We start from the raw sequence: 14,787 nt of genomic DNA, 5'->3' as shown, positions 1-14,787 counted from the left end.
ATGGATCAAATCTCATTTACTTGACATGATTCACTTCGCAAATTGTAAAATTAAACTTTTAAGGAGTGCAAATCATGTTGATCAAACATTTTTATTCATGTGAAAGAAATCAAATAAATTATTTTAGGAAGTTATATCCATTAAAACATTGAATTAATCTTGGAATTCTAAAATATTTCATATTGACTTTGTGACAAGATTGATCTGATTTGTCTGAGAGATGTGCATTATGATGGTAATTCTGATAAACCTTGTTTAAAAAGCTATTTGCCTTATAGTAATGAAGGTCTGATAAACCTGGTTTATTAGTAGGAAAACAATGAAAATATTTATTAAATCTTTTAAAATATTATTTCAGGACTGTACTAACCAGTAATTGTGATTCTAATACCATTGCCTATTAGTAATGACATTTCATTATGAGCAGTTATCATTACATCCTGAAATGTTTGTATCTCTCTCAGTTTACTTCTGTAATCACTTTCCAGAAAATAAACAGAAATGGATCCAATACATGAATAGCTGGCTTCTTAACATGGCTGGAATTTGTCTTAAGTTTCCTTTACTATTTGATGTGCTTTAGGTTTTACTAAGATTAGCTGTAAGGTAAATTAATTAACTGGCATTAAATACCACTGAAGTGCTGAGCCTGAATTTTTTTGTATTCTAATAGTGAGCAAATAATAATATACCCAAGCTAAAGTTCATAAATCTGAATGCAGTATCTTGCGATGGCTCAGAAATCAGATATTAACAATTCAATTTCTTTGGTCTGTGGCTGTTAGGTGAGAATAATAGTTGAGAAGGTTTCTTCATGAACTGGTCCCATAGACAAGGTACCACAGGAAAATGTACTGAAGGAATGCTACACTGTTGAATGACCCTTGGAAAAGACATGGACCAAAGGCCCTACCTGTCCATCTTCCTTCCCATCTATCCACTCCACCCTCCCCTGTGACCTATCACCATTACCTGTATCTAACTATCGCCTTCCCAGCTACCTCACCTCCACCCCTACCGTCCTATTGATCTCTCAGATCAATTCCCCCTCCCACCCCACATTCCTGATGAAGGGCTTATGCCCAAAACATTGATTCTCTTGCTCCTCGGATTCTGCCTGACCTGCTGTACTTTTCCACCTCCACACTTTTCAACAAAAGCCCTGTATGTCAATGGAATGTCAGTGACTGTTGGAGGGGGAATGGAATATAAGGATGTGTCCTCTGGTTGGACAAAGTGGAACAAGGGAACATAGTTTTAGAATAAGAGGTCTCCCTTTTAAGATGGAAAAGAGGAGAATTGATTTTCTTCTGAGGGTCATTAGTCTTGAACTCTATTCCTTAGAAAGTAGTGGAAGCAGCATCATTGAATTCATTCAAAGCTGAGTTGGATAGAATTTTGATAGGCCATTCTTACCTGGTCTGGCTTACTTGTGACTCCAGACCAACAGCAATGTGGTTGCCTGTTAACTGCCCTCTGGCCAATTAGTGATGGGCAATAAGTGCTGGCCTAACAAGTGACACTCTCATCCCATGAATGAATTAAAAAATCTCTAAAACATTGTGTTTCATGTTAGCCTTGTCCATCTTATTTGTCTTCACCTTCCACTTTGTCCTACAGTGAGGCAACTTGTGTGGAGACCTATACACAACTCCCACCCATGACCTCTTTCCCATGCTATTCCTTATTTTTGTTGTGGCTCTGTTCGCCGAGCTGGGAATTTGTGTTGCAGACATTTCGTCCCCTGTCTAGGTGACATCCTCAGTGCTTGGGAGCCTCCTGTGAAGCGCTTCTGTGTTGTTTCCTCCGGCATTTATAGTGGTTTGTCTTTACGGATCCACAAACACTACATAGGACAAACAGGAAGACAGCTAACGATCCGTATCCATGAACACCAATTAGCCACGAAATGACACGACCAGCTATCCTTAGTAGCCACGCACACGGATGACAAGCAACATAAGTTCGACTGGGACAACACTACTATTATACGACTAGCCAAACAGAAAACAGCCAGGGAATTCCTAGAGGCATGGCACTCATCCACAGATTCAATCAACAAACACATCGGCCTGGACCCAATATACCGGCCACTGCAGCGGACAGCTGGAACTGACAACCGGAAGCGGCAGAGACAAACCACTATAAATGCCGGAGGAAACATCACAGAAGCGCTTCACAGGAGGCTCCCAAGCACTGAGGATGTCACCTAGACAGGGGACAAAACGTCTGCAACACAAATTCCCAGCTCGGTGAATAGAACCGCAACAACGAGTACCCGAGCTATGAATCTTCTCTCAAACTTTGAACACCTACGGGCGAGAGACGCTAAGACAAGCCAGGAATGGGAATCCTGTGCGAACCGCCTAAGCGCCACATACGAACAACTCAGGTTCCTACACGAATGCCGAAAGAATCGAATCCTTCCACCATGTGTCAGATACAGACCACCAGTCAACAACCCACAAGCCAGAGACACAGCCAGACAGAACGGATTCAGGATGATCCAGGTAATGATTACAGACGCACACAACAGACTTCACAAATACAGACAAGAAATTGCGCGCCAAAAATCGTTAATTTCAAAAACCACCAATCAGGAATGGACCGGGACCATAGAACAGGGCGTCACCATAGGACAGAACAGGACCACACACCGCAAAAAAAAAGCACGAAAAGAAAAAATGGCCAAACTATCACACAACAGAGAGGACACCACAACACATACCTGGGTTAGAAACCTCTCCCACAGACAACTCACAGACACGGAAGGAACAATACTGGCCAAGGGACTCAACTATAACCACAGGGACGCCAAGACAGCAGACTTCCTAGCAGCACTAGAATGCACACTCAGAAACAATGGACTGACAGAAAAGCACAACAAACAGTGAGATAAAGTATCGTACCCCTGATAACAAGGAAAAGACAAACACATAACCTCAACACCAAGGAGAGGGAAGCACTAAAAACACTAAGAAGTGATAAGAACATAATCATACTACCAGCAGACAAAGGCAGAATGACGGTCATCCTGGACGTCCAGAAAGCGCAACAACTACTTGAAGATACCAACACCTACCAAAAGAGAGAGATGGATCTCACCCCACAGCTCACTAATAGGATAAAAAACACACTGAGGAACCTGCAAAAAATCAGACAGATAACCAGGTTTGACCTACAGAGAATGAAACCTGAAAGCAACACCACCCCCAGATTCTATGGACTACCTAAAGTGCACAAACCAGACATCCCACTCAGACCCATAGTATCACTACCAGGGACACCATCACACAAACTGGCTAAAGAACTACAACAGAAACTGAAACACCTGATCAGCGGATCCAGACACTCTATACAGTAAACACAGGAATTCTTGGACATCATCAGAAATATACACATAGACAAGGAAGAAACCATGGTCTCATTTGATGTAACAGCACTGTTCACCTCTATCGACAAAACCCTAGCCAGAGAAACAATAGCCAACCTGTTGGATATACAGAACAGACAACAAGACAGGGAACCTATCAAAAAAGACGGCATACTCAAACTACTGGACGTGTGCCTCACAACACACTTCACATTCAACAACCAAATATATGAACAAGTCAATGGCACACCCATGGGCTCACCCATCTCTGGACTCATAGCAGAAGCGGTAATGCAAAGATTAGAACAAACAGTCTTACCGCAAATTCAACCCAAACTCTGGGTCAGATATGTGGATCACACCTTTGTAATCATTAAAAACACAGAAATAGAGAACACACACCGGATCATCAAAGCCACACTCACAGGAATCCGATTCACGAGAGAGGAAGAAAAGGACAACCCCAACTCCCATTCCTAGACGTGATGGTACAGAGAACACCGAATGGGGAATTCATCACAAAGGTATACAGAAAAGCCACACACACAGACCAAGTCCTGAACTACGAAAGCAACCACCCCAACACACACAAAAGAAGTTGCATCAAGACACTGTTCAAAAGGGCCACAACACACTGCAGTACACCAGAACTGCAAAAAGAGGAAGAAGAACACCTCTACAATGTATTCGCCAAAACCTCTCAGACAACAACTCACCAGACCAAAGGACCCGATACCCAGCATGAGCAAAACCAACGTAGTATACAAAATCCCATGCAAGGACTGCACAAAACACTACATAGGACAAACAGGAAGACAGCTAACGATCCGTATCCATGAACACCAACTAGCCACGAAACGACACGACCAGCTATCCTTAGTAGCCACACACAAGGATGACAAGCAACATAAGTTCGACTGGGACAACACTACTATTATACGACAAGCCAAACAGAGAACAGCCAGGGAATTCCTGGAGGCATGGCACTCATCCACAGATTCTATCAACAAACACATCGGCCTGGACCCAATATACCGGCCACTGCAGCGGACAGCTGGAACTGACAACCGGAAGCGGCAGAGACAAACCACTATAAATGCCGGAGGAAACATCACAGAAGCGCTTCACAGGAGGCTCCCAAGCACTGAGGATGTCACCTAGACAGGGGACGAAACGTCTGCAATACAAATTCCCAGCTCGGTGAACAGGACCACAACAACGAGCACCCGAGCTACAAATCTTCTCCCAAACTTTGAATTCCTTATTTTTCTTCAAACTGATTCCACATCACAGTCTATCGGAGCTATATCATGACCCATCACTACACCGATAACTTCCCTCATTTATAAAGCTACCACATTTCCTCCTTTTTGCATGTTATTCTGGAACATCAAATACTTTTGAACACTAGTTTCCAGCTTTGATCATGCTGCAAACACATCTCCATTATAGCTGTCAAGTCATATTAATTTATTTTTATTTGTGCCACCAATTCATCTCCCTTGCATGTGTGCATTCAAATAACAGCCTTAAATTCTTTTCTTTATAATATATTACTATGATATTTTTGAGGCTCTCTTGTTTCGTTTTGATTTTTTAAAAACCTGAACCCTCTCCCCACTAATTAGTTCCAAACCATACCTTCAACCAAAGTTATATGATTTACCAGGTCATTGGTTCCAGCACGGTTTCAAATGAAACTTGTCCCAGTGGAACAGTTCTCTCTTGCTGAGTTACTAGTATGCCTTGAATCAGAATTCATATTTCTTAGACCAATCATTGAGCCATAAACATGCCTCCTTATTATGTTTGTGGTTTTTAATTTAGCCCTGAGCTGCAAATAATCTCTCAGCAGAGTCTTTTTTCTAGTCCTATCTATGTTGTTGGTACCTGTGTGGACCATGACAACTGAATCCTTCCATACCCTCTCCAAGAGACAAAAAAAATTGTTTCCTTTTAATTAGTAAAAAGACATGACTAGAAAGTCAGATTCACCTGCACAATATAAACATGTGCCAAAATCCTACATTTGGGAGCAAAGTGTTTAATAGAACAGGATTTGAACTTCTAATAAACCTTATGATAATCTTTCAGATATGATATTAAATCAACACCTCTGGTAATGTAAGGTATTCAGTTGAAATCCCCTTAATCAACAATGACTGTTTTAATGAGTGAAGTATTGCATTCACCTCCTTTAGCTTAGTGAATTATCCTGCTCCCTTTTAACTACAGATGGTTCTTGAGTTTTTATTTAGATTAGATTCCCTACAGTGTGGAAACAGGCCCTTTGGCCCAACCAGTCCATACCGACCCTCCAAAGAGTAACCCATCTAGACCCATTTCCCTCTGACTTATGCACCTAACGCTATGGGCAATTTAGCATGGCCAATTCACCTGACCTGCACATCTTTGGACTGTGGAGGAAACCAGAGCACCTGGAGGAAACCCAAGCAGACACGGGGAGAATGTGCCAACTCCACACAGACACTTGCCCGAGGCTGGAATTGAACCTGGGACCCTGGTGCTGTGAGGCAGCAGTGCTAACCACTGAGCCACCATGCCACCCCAAATTGTTTGTACAAGTGGAATAAAAATGCTACGAACATTTTTGTAGCTCAGGCTGAGGATATGGATGTAGGTTCACTGAGCTGGAAGGTTTATTTTCGGATGTTTCGTCACCATGATTAGGTAACATCATCTGAGAGAGCACTGGTGGTCTGACCCATCTCTCTATTTATAGGTCTTGGTTTCTTAAGGTGGGTGATGTCATTTCCAGTTCTTTTTTCAAAGGAAGGTAAATGGTGTCTAAATCAATGGAGTTGATGGAATTCCGGTCGGAATGCCAGGCCTCTAGGAATTCTCGTGCGTGTCTCTGTTTCACTTGTCCTTGGATGTATGTGTTGTCCCAGTCAAAGTGGTGTCCTTCTTTGTCTGTATGTATGGAAACTAAAGATAGTGGGTCATGTCTTTTGGTGGCCAGTTGATGTTCATATATCCTGGTGTGAGATTTCCTGCTTGTTTGTCCGGTGAAGTGTTCTTTACAGTTTTTACACGTGTTGAATAAATACCAGCATGGACACATTACATCAAATAGCTTATTTCTGTGCCATAAGGTACTTTGTAATGCATGCAGTGAAGTTATCAGAATATTGTTTGCCGCTTGCCTAGTACCTAGTTTGTTGCTGAAAGGTACAGATTTTCCTGATAACTTAACTGTTCAGACCTCAATAGTTTTTTTGCACCAATGGGAATGCTAATGAGCATATTCAGAAAACATGCATCTTCCTCAAAGGTGTCTGATAGCTGCAGTAATTTTTGTTTTAAAGTTGTAACATCAGTATAAGTTTCTTGAGTGTTTTTACTTGTCCAAAATGACTACCTGTAGAAACAAATGACTTTTTAGATTCGATTAGATTACTTACAGTGTGGAAACAGGCCCTTCGGCCCAACAAGTCCTTACCGACCCTCAGAAGCGCAACCCACCCAGATCCATTCCCCTACATTTACCCCTTCACCTAACCCTACGGGTAATTTAGCATGGCCAATTCACCTAATCTGCACATTTTTTGGACTGTGGGAGGAAACCGGAGCACTCGGAAGAAACCCACGCAGACATGGGGAGAATGTGCAAACTCCACGCAAACTTGTGTCATGGTTTCTCTATAGACCATAACTGTTGCAGAAGACCAATAGAAACGGCTACAAATATAAAATAGATTGTGGTAAGCCAGCAAATGACTCAAGTTACTAGGAAATGTGAGATTCTGATTCCAAAGAATGTCCTTGGCTCCTGTTCTTGTTGCTTAGATGTTGAAAAGCTGTGGTTAAATTGCAATTACTAAAGACTTTCACGGTCACTTTAATCTAATCTGCTCAAACTCTGAACAACATGGAAATTGTTCTGTTTCAATTAAATATGAAAGCAAGTTTTCTTAACCTTTTATATTGGAAAGATGTTATTTGTAATGTTTCACACAGCATTTGTGTATTATTGGACAAGTATGTTACAATTCTTGCTGTTATTTTAGGTTTATGAGAATAATAAACATGGCTGTCGGTGTATGCTTCACAAAGCTGGAGATCTGGTTCCTGCTTGTCCCCTTCATTTGTGCAGGTAAGACCCAGAGTTTATGGATATTTAGCAATTGTATTAAATTTAGGAATTTGAATGAGAAATAATCTGTTAGTTGGCTGTTCATTTATGTTAAGTTAGAAATGACTGTTGCAGCAATGCTTTTAGTTTTTCTTTTTGAGCAATTTTTAAGTAGTAGAAATATTGTCACAACACCCATTGAAGAAGGCGTTTGTTTGCTTGCCTTTATTGGTCAGTACGTTGAGTATAGGAGGTGGGAGGTCATGTTGCAGCGAGGCAGCACATTGGTCTGGCCACTTTTGCAGTGTTGCATGCAGATCTGGCCTCCCTCCTATAGGAAGGATGCTGTGAAACATGAAAGGATTCAGAAAAGATTTACAAAGGTGCTACCAAGTTTGGAGGGTTTGAGCTATTAGGAGAGGCTGAATTGGCTGGGGCTGTTTTCCCTGGAGGGTCGGAGGCTGAGGGGTGACCTTATAGTAGTTTATAAAATCATGAGGGGCATGGATAGGGTGAATAGTCAAGGTCTTTTCCCCAGGGTTATGGAGTCCAAAACTAGAGGGGATAGACTTAAGGTGAGAAGGGAAAGATATAAAAGAGACCTAAGGGGCAACTTTTTCACTCAGAGGTTGGCACATGTATGGAATGAGCTGCCAGAGGAAGTGATGGAGACATTTAAAAGGCATCTGGGTTGGTATATGAATAGGAAGGGTTTAGAGGGATACAGGCAAATGCTGGCAAAGGGGACTGGATTTATATAGGATATGTGGTCAGCAGGGACAAGCTGGACTGAAGGGTCTGTTTCTGTGCTGTATATCTCTATGACTCTATGACTAAAATAGATGCCAGGCCAAAGGAAGAGTATAAGTAGCCAAACTTTTATGAAGTCTTACAAATGGAGGATGGGATCTGGATAGAGAAGTCCTCTTCTCATTTTCAACATTTCCCATTTATGCTGGTTCAGGAAAGGGGTCAGGGTGTGATTCACTCAACAGGGAGACCCTTATCCCACTGAGTAGGTGCCACAAGTTTGTGCAATTGAAGTAAACATTCTTAAAGGTGCGTAAGTTCTGTTTAACTGTCATGATCAGGAGTTTTTTAATCTCCTGTCCTTTGTGCTTTTTTAAAAAAAGTGGATTGCAGCTATCAATGTTTTTTTAAAAAGGATCTTTTGCTAAACTGCTTTGATTTACAGGCTGTCTGGTGTAGCAGCTCCTTTAACAGAGTTTGTCATTGATATTTCCCTAACAATAATTCCTTATGAATGCTTGGCTGGGTGTCAAAGCTACAGTTATCTCAGCAGGGATCCTGCATTCACAGTTTAATTTGAGGCTATTAAAGGGTAAAGTTTTTTTTATAAGATATAAGCCACTTAGAGGTACTTAAGACCTTTGATGTTTTCAGGAATGGGAGTCTATATAGTGAGAGGTATGCCAGATTTTTAGAAGTTTATTTATTTATCTTCACAAAACTTCTGTGTGGTGGATACCGTGGAAGATATTGAGTGAGTGAGTATGGGCTGGCATGAAGGGTGTGAGGAATCCAGGAAAGCAGGTAGGCAGGATGAGTTGGCATGGAGGGTTTGAGGAACCATGGAGGTAGGTTGAGAGGTATATGTGGGATGAGGACTACAGGTACTAAAACATTTGAACTGGGTCCTAGTCACAGAGAGCCAAAACAGGCCTTTTAAATATGAATGGATGCAAACACAGATGGCAGCATTTCCAAAAAAGCACCACCCTCAAGGTAACAGGAATGGGCAATACCTGTCTTGCCATTGGCATCCACAGTCCATGAATGCAAAAGTGAAAGGTGGCACCCAAGGAAAAGCAAACAGATGCTGTGAGATCTAATACAAGGTTACTTAAAACCCATGCATACACTTCAAACATTTTTGACTTCTGACAAAAGGTCTTGAACCTGAGATGTTAATGTTACATCTCTCCACATAGATGTTGCCTGATGCACTGAGCACTCCTTTTATTTTCTGTATTATTTGTGAATTGTATATGTTTGGTGCTGTTGGCTTTTGAAGAGATGAATTGAGATTGAATTAAGTTTGTTGTTGAAAATTGCAGTGGTGTCATTGCAGCTCATGCTCGCTATGGTCTAAACCATTCGGGGACCATATGTGTATTTATGTTTCATCTTCTGCTTGCTTGTTATTACTGTTTGGTTTACATTCAAATCCAGAAGAATGTATAAATGAGTCGTCTGCATATGTGAGGGAGAAGTTGGCAAAGTACACATTCAGTGAAACAGAATGTTTTAGTATGTTGCAAACTCAATCAGCATGGTTTCTATTGAAAAGACATTTTTTGAGACAAATATTCTTGTAAGCTACATGAAGCAGGTTGGAGAAGTATTCCTTAACAATCACAAAGTTCACAAAGCTACATTGATATCTAAAGGTTTTCACTGGACTCACAAATTGGAACTGATTGTGGATGATGTTTGGCACTGTTCACGTCTATATCTCTTACTGTGATTAATTTGTGATGAACTGTATTGCTTTTAAGGGGGTGGTGGGGGCTGGTGTGGTTACAGCATTTGAAGGGCATCTGGATGGGTATATGAATAAGAAGGGTTTAGAGGGATATGGGCTGGGTGCTGGCAAGTGGGACTAGATTGGGTTGAGATATCTGGTCAGCATGGATGAGTCGGACCAAAGGGTTTGTTTCCATGTTGTATTTCTCTATGACTCTATGACTCCATACAATTCAGTGCAATAGAATACGAAGATGAATAATTCTCTCCCTTCCCCCTTTTTAAGCAGCATAAAACCAATTATATCTCCATCTCAGTTCTGTTTCTCTCTTAACAGATGCTGCCAGATATGTTGAGTTTCTCCAGCTCTTTCTATTTTCATTTCTCATCTCCATCACCCACAATATTTTGCTTTTTTGAGCAGAATAAATATAGTCCAGTTATCTAATTGAAACCAAATTAACTTCTTTGATATTTCTGAGTAAATGTTTAGTTGTGCCAGCTACAAAAAGTAATTACATTTAAATGCTTGCTAGTACAGGACAGCAAGGGAAATATGTCTGTACCAAAACGGAGGTTGGACAACGACTGCCACATAGTTAGGAAGGCTCCAATGCTCCTCCCAGCTGCACATCAAGCACCAACATCTTGAAAACATTTAGGGTGAGGGTGGAGGCTTTTGACATGAACTAAGCTTTATTTCCCTATAGAATCTCCAGAGCTCTTTCACACTCACAGGAACAAAGGAAATAAGACCCTTAGGCCTATCTCCCTTGCTCCACCTCAGGCATCATCCCTAAGAAGATAGATCACCCTTAGAGGATGCACCTTCCTCCCCACCCTCCAGCAGCATAGAGACATTCACCTCAGTGGGTGATCTATCTATCAAGTGTAGGCTTGGAGACCCATTTGGGTAAGCACTGTATTGGAACAGGTTGGCAGTTACGGGAAGGAGAAATGGCCGATGTCTCCAATGTTCCTGTGGAGAAACAAGCTCCTGCTAAGCCCAGTATGGATGATGAGCCTCTAGACTCAGCCATTATTGGGCTGACGGAGATGTGAAGATAAGTAGGGAATGTCTGGCAGTGGTGTCAAAGATCAAGTGTAAACTGAGAGGGTCAAACTTCGGGTTTGGCAAACGAGTCTAACCAAGTTCTTTTTGATGTCATGGATTTGGCACACAAGTGCATGGTTGCCTCCATCATAGAGACAAGAATGTGGAGCTGGAAAAGCACAGCTACTCCGGCAGCATCCGAAGAGTAGGAAAAGTCATTCCTGATGAAGGGCTTTTGCTCGAAACTTTGATTTTCCTGCTCCTCGGATGCTGCCTGACTGGCTGTGCTTTTCCAGCACCACACCCCTGGCTCTAATCTCCAGCATCTGCAGTACTCACTTTCGCCTCCACCATAGAGCCAGGTCTGGAAAAAAAACTACCTGCCAGGAGTGGCATGGTGGCACAGTGGTTAGCACTGCTGCCTCACAGTACCAGGGACTGGGTTCGATTCCAGCTTCAAGCGACTGTCTGTGTGGAGTTTGCACATTCTCCCCGTATCTGCGTGGGTTTCCTTTGGGTGCTGTGGTTTCCTCCCACAGTCCAATGATGTGCAGGTTAGGTGAATCGGCCATGCTGAATTGTCCATAGTGTCCAGGAATGTGTAGACTAGGTGCATTAGTCAGGGGAAATGTAGAGTAATAGGGTAGGGGAATGGGTCTGGGTGAGATACTCTTCAGAGGGTTGGTGTGGCCTGTTTCCGCACTGTAGGGATTGTATATGTGTGGGGACCTTTAGTCCATTGGTCAAGCAATGGATGCATCCATTCACTGGCTGGGAAAGAGGAGACCAAAGAACCATGACCTGCCTCCAAGGTCCCCATCTCCTCTGACAGGGAAGGTGATTCCACATTGCTCACTGACAGAGGAAGGACAGTCAGCCATCCAGGGATTGTCATCTCAGGACACTCTGGAGATACCCAGTCTTTCTTCCTCCCCTCTGCCAGGGAGCCAACAGCACCCTTCAGGTGCGGCTATGGAGGTGACACTTGTGTCAGAGACCACTGCCCCCCCCAACACCATCCCCTTACCTCAGGCAGACAGGAGCCCTCAAGGTCCTGGATTGCCTATGGGCACCTACCAAACTCATTTGTGGCAAGCTGACGAAGCAGAAAGCAGACTTGGTCAAGCTCAGTTGTAGCTGTCAAGATAGCACCCAGATGTGGTGGTTGGAAAAGAAAGAATGAATAACCGTGAAATCAGGTTGGGAAAGGGGAGCTTAACTAGATCCAGGGCCCTGCTGTCCACTTCAGTGCCAAACTGTTACCAAAGATGGTGGACCTTCCCCAAAGCAGGTGATGCCAGGTTCTTAGCAGGTTGCAGCTGATGGAAAAGACCCCTATCACCCGGATTAAATGTCCAAAGTTTTGCAAATGTCTTGAAGCGAATACCCAATTACTCCATCTCTAATTCTCCAATGAACAGTTAAGAGTTAATCACATTGACGTGGGTCTGGAGTCATATATAAACCAGACTAGGTATGGTTCCTCCAGCCTGAATTGAGCCTCACTGGAGCAGTGCAGGGGGTCTTCTATGAAAAGCATAAGGTACATCAGGAAAGTTCATCATGTGTTAATTCCGTTCTAGGTTTGCAGATGTGTGTCAACGGTTCTGAAAGGATCAGTTACAACATGTTGTCCCAATCTTCAGGTACCGTCAGCGTGTCCTGGGAAAACTGCAGTTACATGACATTGAATTCAACAGTTCTTCACCTGGGTGATCCTTTGTCAGCCACTTGCCAATTGAAAAGTGAAGGCTGCAATTTTGATTACAGAATTAATGCAACTAGCATCGTCTGGCGAATGAATGGGGAAGAGGTTCCCAGAAATCAGTACCGTGCATTGAATGACAAAATGTCGACAGTATTCATACCTTGGTTCAATCGATCGAAAGGGAACCTGACTTGTCACCTCTGGTACAACAACTCGTGGCAGCTACTTCAATGGGCTGAGGTCAGAGCTGGATGTAAGTTCAGAAAAGAAGTGAATGGTGTTGTAGTTCATGAAAATCAAAGTATATTTCCAGGCCAAACACTCTATAGCTGGCTTCCAGTTTCATTATTAAGCAGCAATCTTTAGTCTTCAGTTACTACATCATCAACATTGTTCATAATTTCACAGAATGTTTATTTTCACTCCGTTTTAAATAAATTATCTAAGTAAACAGTTAATGATTCAATTTTAGTGTTATTGAGGAGCCAGGCTAGTTTCTTTTAAAAGTTATTCATTTACGGGCTGTGGGCATTGCGGGCTAAGCCAGTATTGATTGTCATAGAATCATAGAATGCCCAACAGAGTGGAAAGAGGCCATTCAGCCCATCACATCTGTACTGACCCTCCAAAGAGCAGCCCACCCATACCCAGACCCTACCCTATCCCCATCACCCAGCATTTACCATGGCCAATCTAACTAGCCCGCACATCTTTGGGCGTCCATCTCTAATTCTCCAATAGACAGTTGAGAGTTAGCCATATTGCTGCAGGTCTGGAGTCACGTGTAATCCAGACTAGATGTGGTTCCTCCAGCGTGAATTGAGCCTCACTGGTGCAGCGCAGCAGGTCTGTCTCAAAATGTATCTTGTTGATACGGGGTAACCGGAGGCTGTGAAAGGTGTGACATAAATGCAAGTCATTATTCACTTCCATGTTCCTGACACCTTTGCACCAGCCCCGAGTTGTAGATACCACTCTGAAATAACTGCACCACAGGTTGGTATCCCATCAACAAGTCACTCTTTATTTACTAGTGCACAGTACACTGGTCATGGCCAGCCTGAACTGGGGAGATTGTAAGTTGCCTGGTTATATATATTTTTTCTTTGTTTACATAAAAAAGAGTAACACACAAGCTGCAACCAGCGAATGAAACAACAGTTCCCTATTGAGAACTGAAATACACCTGTAACACACTGACTGTGTAGATCAGCCAGTTCAGGAATCAGGTCCCCAAAAACAAAAACCAACAGCAGTACACTAGCTGTGGCCAGCCAACTCAGAGTTAGTCCCTGAACTCAGGAGATTCTAAATCCCTGGTTATATTTTTTTTCGGAGATGCTTCTTCCACTGTTTTGTTTAAATCCCCACACACAACCACCTAACAGTGATAGTGCTTATTTTCCCTGCACCTATGTCTTGTGTGTTCAGTTGTAGGAGAGAACAGCGAGTGCAGAAATCTTTATTCACATTGCACCTGTATATCTTTTGTTTTAAATGTGAAAAAAATAATAAAGCAAACCAAAAAACAAATGTCATCTCTGGACAAGGGGGAAAGAAAAAGAAAACTCTCCTTATTAGCAGAGACCAACCAACAGCAGTACACACTGGATGTTGGCAGCAAGCTCAGAGTCAATCCCATAACACGAATGGAGAGACTTTGACACTGATCCAGCTCCCTCAGAGCCAGATCTCAAACTGAACAGAACTTCTAACACTCCTGTTTTATTTTTTTGTTCCCCATGTTGTGTGTGTAGGTGCAGGACACAGTGAAGAACAATGAGTGCAGAAATCTTTATTCACATTGTCCCTTGGTTTTTTTTAAAAGGGCAGTGTTGTAACACTCCTATTTATTTTTTTTAAACTTAAACCCCACACTACCACCTAAGTGCTTATTTTTTCTCAGCACCCATGGTGTGTGTGTATACGTGTGAGACACAGTGAATGACACAAAGGGCACCAAAAGCAGAGGAGGAGGTTTTTAAGAAAATCAAAAAGGGATTGCAAACGCCCACACCCAATATATACACGGTCCACGGATTCCTGTCCCTTGTTTTTTTTTTCCTTTT

The 14,787-nt window shown here is 42.5% G+C and overlaps 1 protein-coding gene across 3 annotated transcripts in view; it reads left to right on the top strand.

Annotated features, from left to right (window-relative positions):
• LOC122565377 (interleukin-6 receptor subunit beta-like) overlaps positions 1–14,787 on the top strand; it is a 111,681-nt gene that overhangs the window by 31,721 nt on the left and 65,173 nt on the right. The window contains exons 2-3 of one of the 3 annotated variants that reach the window (XM_087976013.1): positions 7,405–7,490; positions 12,657–12,971. In XM_087976013.1, coding sequence (XP_087832139.1) covers positions 7,409–7,490; positions 12,657–12,971 — 397 coding nt within the window. In that variant the 5' untranslated portion in view covers positions 7,405–7,408. Of the gene's footprint in view, positions 1–7,404; positions 7,491–12,593; positions 12,972–14,787 lie in introns of all 3 variants that reach the window. The other 2 variants (XM_043721289.2, XM_087976014.1) reach the window with 2 other exon arrangements.

This window comes from Chiloscyllium plagiosum, unplaced genomic scaffold (genome assembly GCF_037043375.1).
Source record: "Chiloscyllium plagiosum isolate Xiang-an unplaced genomic scaffold, Cpla_swu_hap1 HiC_scaffold_28, whole genome shotgun sequence".
Taxonomy (NCBI): domain Eukaryota; kingdom Metazoa; phylum Chordata; class Chondrichthyes; order Orectolobiformes; family Hemiscylliidae; genus Chiloscyllium; species Chiloscyllium plagiosum.
This window is presented reverse-complemented; position numbering and strand designations above follow the sequence as displayed.